General features: G+C 33.1%; 2 protein-coding genes and 1 long non-coding RNA gene across 3 annotated transcripts; all 3 read left to right on the forward strand.

Moving 5' to 3' along the window:
• Positions 1-559: 559 nt before the first annotated feature.
• LOC105273041 (uncharacterized) lies at positions 560-1,166 on the forward strand (the record flags this gene model as incomplete). Its single annotated transcript, XM_011315275.1, has 3 exons — positions 560-725; positions 827-1,043; positions 1,162-1,166. Coding segments are annotated over 3 exons (388 nt in total), but the record flags the coding sequence as incomplete, so codon positions are not given.
• On the forward strand, positions 1,164-2,394 carry LOC105273039 (uncharacterized). The gene is made up of 2 exons (XM_011315274.1): positions 1,164-1,518; positions 1,574-2,394. The coding sequence occupies exons 1-2, from the start codon at positions 1,195-1,197 to the stop codon at positions 1,586-1,588; spliced, it is 339 nt and encodes a 112-aa protein (XP_011313576.1). The 5' UTR covers positions 1,164-1,194; the 3' UTR covers positions 1,589-2,394.
• A 313-nt stretch (positions 2,395-2,707) lies between these two features.
• Positions 2,708-3,891, forward strand: LOC105273040 (uncharacterized). The gene is made up of 3 exons (XR_892875.1): positions 2,708-2,915; positions 3,091-3,248; positions 3,676-3,891. It is a non-coding gene; the product is annotated as an uncharacterized lncRNA (long non-coding RNA).
• The last annotated feature ends 381 nt before the right edge of the window (positions 3,892-4,272 follow it).

Genomic DNA, 4,272 nt, shown 5'->3' on the forward strand with positions numbered 1-4,272 from the left:
TTTTTTTTAATTAACTCAAATGAAAAATGACCCTACTCAGAGAATCACTGAAAATTTGGAAAAAATATTTTTTTTTAATTAACTCAAATGAAAAATGACCCTACTCAGAGAATCACTGAAAATTTGGAAAAAATAATAAAAGTAGATTCTCGATTTTTCGGATCACTTCCGGGAGAAAAATTCGATCTGAGCAAAATGGATGGTACCCGACAAAGTTACCTGAATTCTATCTGTCAACCTAACCTCACCTGTCACTGAAGTCGTTCGTGCAGTCTAATTACAACGGTGTTACCACGATGTTACCAGATATCACTACATCGTTAATGATACATCTTTTTTATTCTATTCTAAAAAATAAATCCAATTTTGGATCATCCTATCTCTACTCAACATGAATATCATTAAATTGTTAAATTGATGAAATAAATTAATCAAGACAATGGAATTGTAGAAAGAAAAATAATTCAAGATGCCTGACTTATTATGAAACCCATGAACTCAAGTATGTTTTCAATGCTTTGCAAAGCTCTCTAAGAAATTATGAATCAAAAAATTACAGGGATTTTGTTGGGTACATCGAGTCCATGCTTCAGCTGAGCCAGGTCAAAACTTATCAAAAATACATCTATAAAGTCATAATGAACAACAACAGAGGAACCAAAGTTCGAGTGGTCTTTTGGAGCAACAAGGCTGTCGAGTGGAGCTCGAAACTTTCCCTGTATCAGGTACAATTTCAGAATTTTGTTACGAAAATAATCTTCATGCCTTTTTTTTTCATCTTCATAGTGGAAAGAGATATTTTCTACACGCTTTGTCTTTATCCTAGATCATCGAGGTCACAGGTTGCACCGTGGCAGATGTTAAGTTCCAATATGATTCTGATCTAAAAGGAGTAATCGCTCCCCAGGAGCTCCATGTTCAGGAATTCAGTACTATCAACGTTCTCGGGATGTTCAACCAAGCTAATGCCATCGTTGAACAAGAAGTCATCTACACAGAAACATCAATTGAAACTTGCTTGGAGCATGGCAGACAGCCCATCGGTGAGAAAATTTTGAGAAAAAGAAAAAAGTTATGAAATTTTTTTTTACATCGTTTATGTCATTCTTCTCTCTCAATTTTCTTTCTCTCCATACTTCAACTGTAGGTGGTTACGTCAAGAATGAGTTCCAGGTATTCAGGACTGTTGGGTCGATGTCACTTGCTAATGGCAACATCGCCGACGGATGCTATCGCCTAGCGGTTCTTATTCGTGGATTTAAACCAATGCCTGAACTCACGAAGGGGGCTTATGCAACATTCCATGGGAGGATCGAGAATTCCAAGCCTGGATCAGCCCTACTCAGTGTCGATGACATGACAAAAGTAACAGTCGATGGAAGTAAGAAGAAATTGACTGTAGAGCAACTCAGATTGGCTATTCGTCAGCCGTCTACAAAATCTACTTCAACAACTGCAAAACGTCCTGGAGATGACGATAAAGAGAATGCAGATGGGAATAAGGATTCAGAGAAGAAGGTGATTATCAATCACTGACATGCGATTAGTTATGCATATTTCCCATTTTTTTCAGATGAAGACTGATTGAGGCATGCGAAGGGACTCATTTTCATTTTTCCAGTCGTCAAGAATTCTCTACATTGTTTATGCAGATCACACAGATAAATCGCAGCTGATTTTTTTTTTGTATAATCTATCTCTATGTATTGCCTTTCTATATGATCTCCGGTTAAGAGACTGAAAAAATAGTAAATTTGTGAACTCAGTTCTTTTGGTCATAGTCCGAGTGAAGTAAAGACTACTCCAGAGATAAACATTACACTTGCTGACAGTATTTGATTGAGGAGTTTCATATAATTCTGCGAGTTAACTTGGAAGTATTCTTCTTTACTTTTCATACTGTCATATCATAATCAGAATATAATAACTATAATGTAGAAGCAAAGTATTATCAACCAAAAAAATTAGTACAAAACGTTGATTTAAAAGTTTAAAGAAGGTGTATAGTGAACTTTACTTGAACGTCTAATGACGAAAAAAATGTGATTTAAAAAATAGTATATCCACATGATTGTATTTTTGTACTAAGAAAGACGTCTATTTTTAATTGAAAAACGATATATTTCATATTTATATAGAGGAAATGAATGTAGTGATAGATAAAAGAGTTTTAAGTGTTCCTGAGTGTGGAATATTTATGATTACGTTTTATAGTGACAAGCATCACTAATTAAGTTCTCAATGTTTGTTGACTAAAATATTACATTTATTTCTCTATGTGATATCGGTGAATGTTCAAAATGATGACTTTCATCTATTTTCCATATAAAGTAAAAACTTTATAATACTGAAGTTGTGTTTGTAAATGACAAAACCACTGATTGAGCATACAAGGAAGAGAAAAAATATATTTTGTTTGTATTCAAAACTAAAGTTTGTATCCAAGGTTCAATAAAAAAAAAACTGTAATTGTGATTTTTATAAACCTGTAAAAAATCCACCATTCCTTTCTTCGTAATAAAAATCATCACAGTAATGATTGTATTTGATCATTTCTCAAATGCTGTTTTCTATCTGCAATAATAGAATTATGTTTAATTTTTCAACTCGAGAGAACTTTTGAGAAGAATACGTTTCATGGAAATTCTCTTCATTTCCATGTATCCGTCGTCGACATCGCGGAGGCTTGAAATTTGCCATAACCTAATACATGACAACCTGTCATTCGATCCCTGAGATTATTTAGTGCCAGAAGGGAGAAAGTTATTATCAAAGCTATAATCGAAAGGACGGTATAAAAAAAAACCTCGAGATCTATTCTCATCATTCATCGTTTGAACTCATAAATTTTGAGAATACTCCGTTATAAGTATAAGTTATAAACTGAGTGGATACATTTGAGTAGATCACTACAGGTAAGTTTTGCATTCAATTTTTGTCGCATGATTCATGATATTCAATAGAGATTAATATCTTCGATCGAAATGAGAATTTTTATTTCCAAAAATGTTTTATATTATTTCATAAACTTTGATGGTTGTACTAAGTAATAAAAAGAAAAAGTAGACTTAATGAAACTCTCTTTCACAGATTGCAGAGGCACATTAGACCTTCAACCGAAACAAAAGTCACTTGCCAATCAGTTGTGGAGTTAGCCATCAACACAATTAATTCCCAAATATTTCCCGAAAATTATCCTTCGTCACTGCACGTCACAAAATATAGGGAGCCCGGTGGCAGTTTCCCACGTAAGTTATTAGTTCTTCACTTCAGAGTAAAATGTTCGTCTAGATGAGTCATAAGATGTGATTGAAAACGGCTCGATAACTACAGTCCAACGAGAACTTCTTTGCTCTAAAAAAAAAAGAAAAAAAAAGGTTTTCGTTTGCTTTCATGGATACAATGATTCGACAATAAAACCTGAAGAAACGTTTGATCTCTGGTACTAAATTCATGAGCCGAAAGAAGTTGCAGCATTAGATAAAAACATACGTTCTATAACCCAAGCATTTCGTTTTTTTTTCCTAACTACAATAGAAAAAATTCATCGTCAACACGGTTGGACATTTTGCGTTCGATTTGATCAATGAAAATCGAACTGCGGATCTTTTTCTCTTAATAAAAACAGAGAACAAATCATTGACTTGAATAAATAACACTTTTTTTTTGTTTCAGAGGACCGAGGGAGGCGTCACAACTGAACAAATACTCAAATATATAAATGATCTGTATAGAAATAAATATTAAAATATATAAATACAAATAATCTGAAAATATCAACAAAATATATCTCCATATATATCAAAGAATAACACGTAGAAATCAAAATCATTCTAACAACGAAATATAGTCCAAAATAAGAATAAAAATAGGAACGAGATAAATGTAAGCCTGATACACGGAAACAAAACTTCTGGTGGATAGAAAATTGTAATACTTATTCAAGTGGATGTAAATAAATTCCTTCACCAAAATCAAAGCATTTCAACATACCCCCTTTCTCTTCAGCTCTTAGAATAAAAATACTTTACAATACGTATGATCGCATGGTTCAGATGTTCCATATAATTTAGTGATATATATATTTACGAGAAATAAACAAGACATTAATTGCATAAAAGATATTTAGACCAAATTTATCTAAAATCGAATCAGTTACGACAAATTTAAAGATGCCTAGAAGAAAAATCCAACGTACACCAGAAGAAGAACAAGAATTCCAAAGACTCACCCGCGAAAGAAAGGCAGCTAATCAGCGAGCATATCGGGCAA

This window comes from Fopius arisanus, unplaced genomic scaffold, assembly GCF_000806365.1.
Source record: "Fopius arisanus strain USDA-PBARC FA_bdor unplaced genomic scaffold, ASM80636v1 scaffold00700, whole genome shotgun sequence".
Taxonomy (NCBI): domain Eukaryota; kingdom Metazoa; phylum Arthropoda; class Insecta; order Hymenoptera; family Braconidae; genus Fopius; species Fopius arisanus.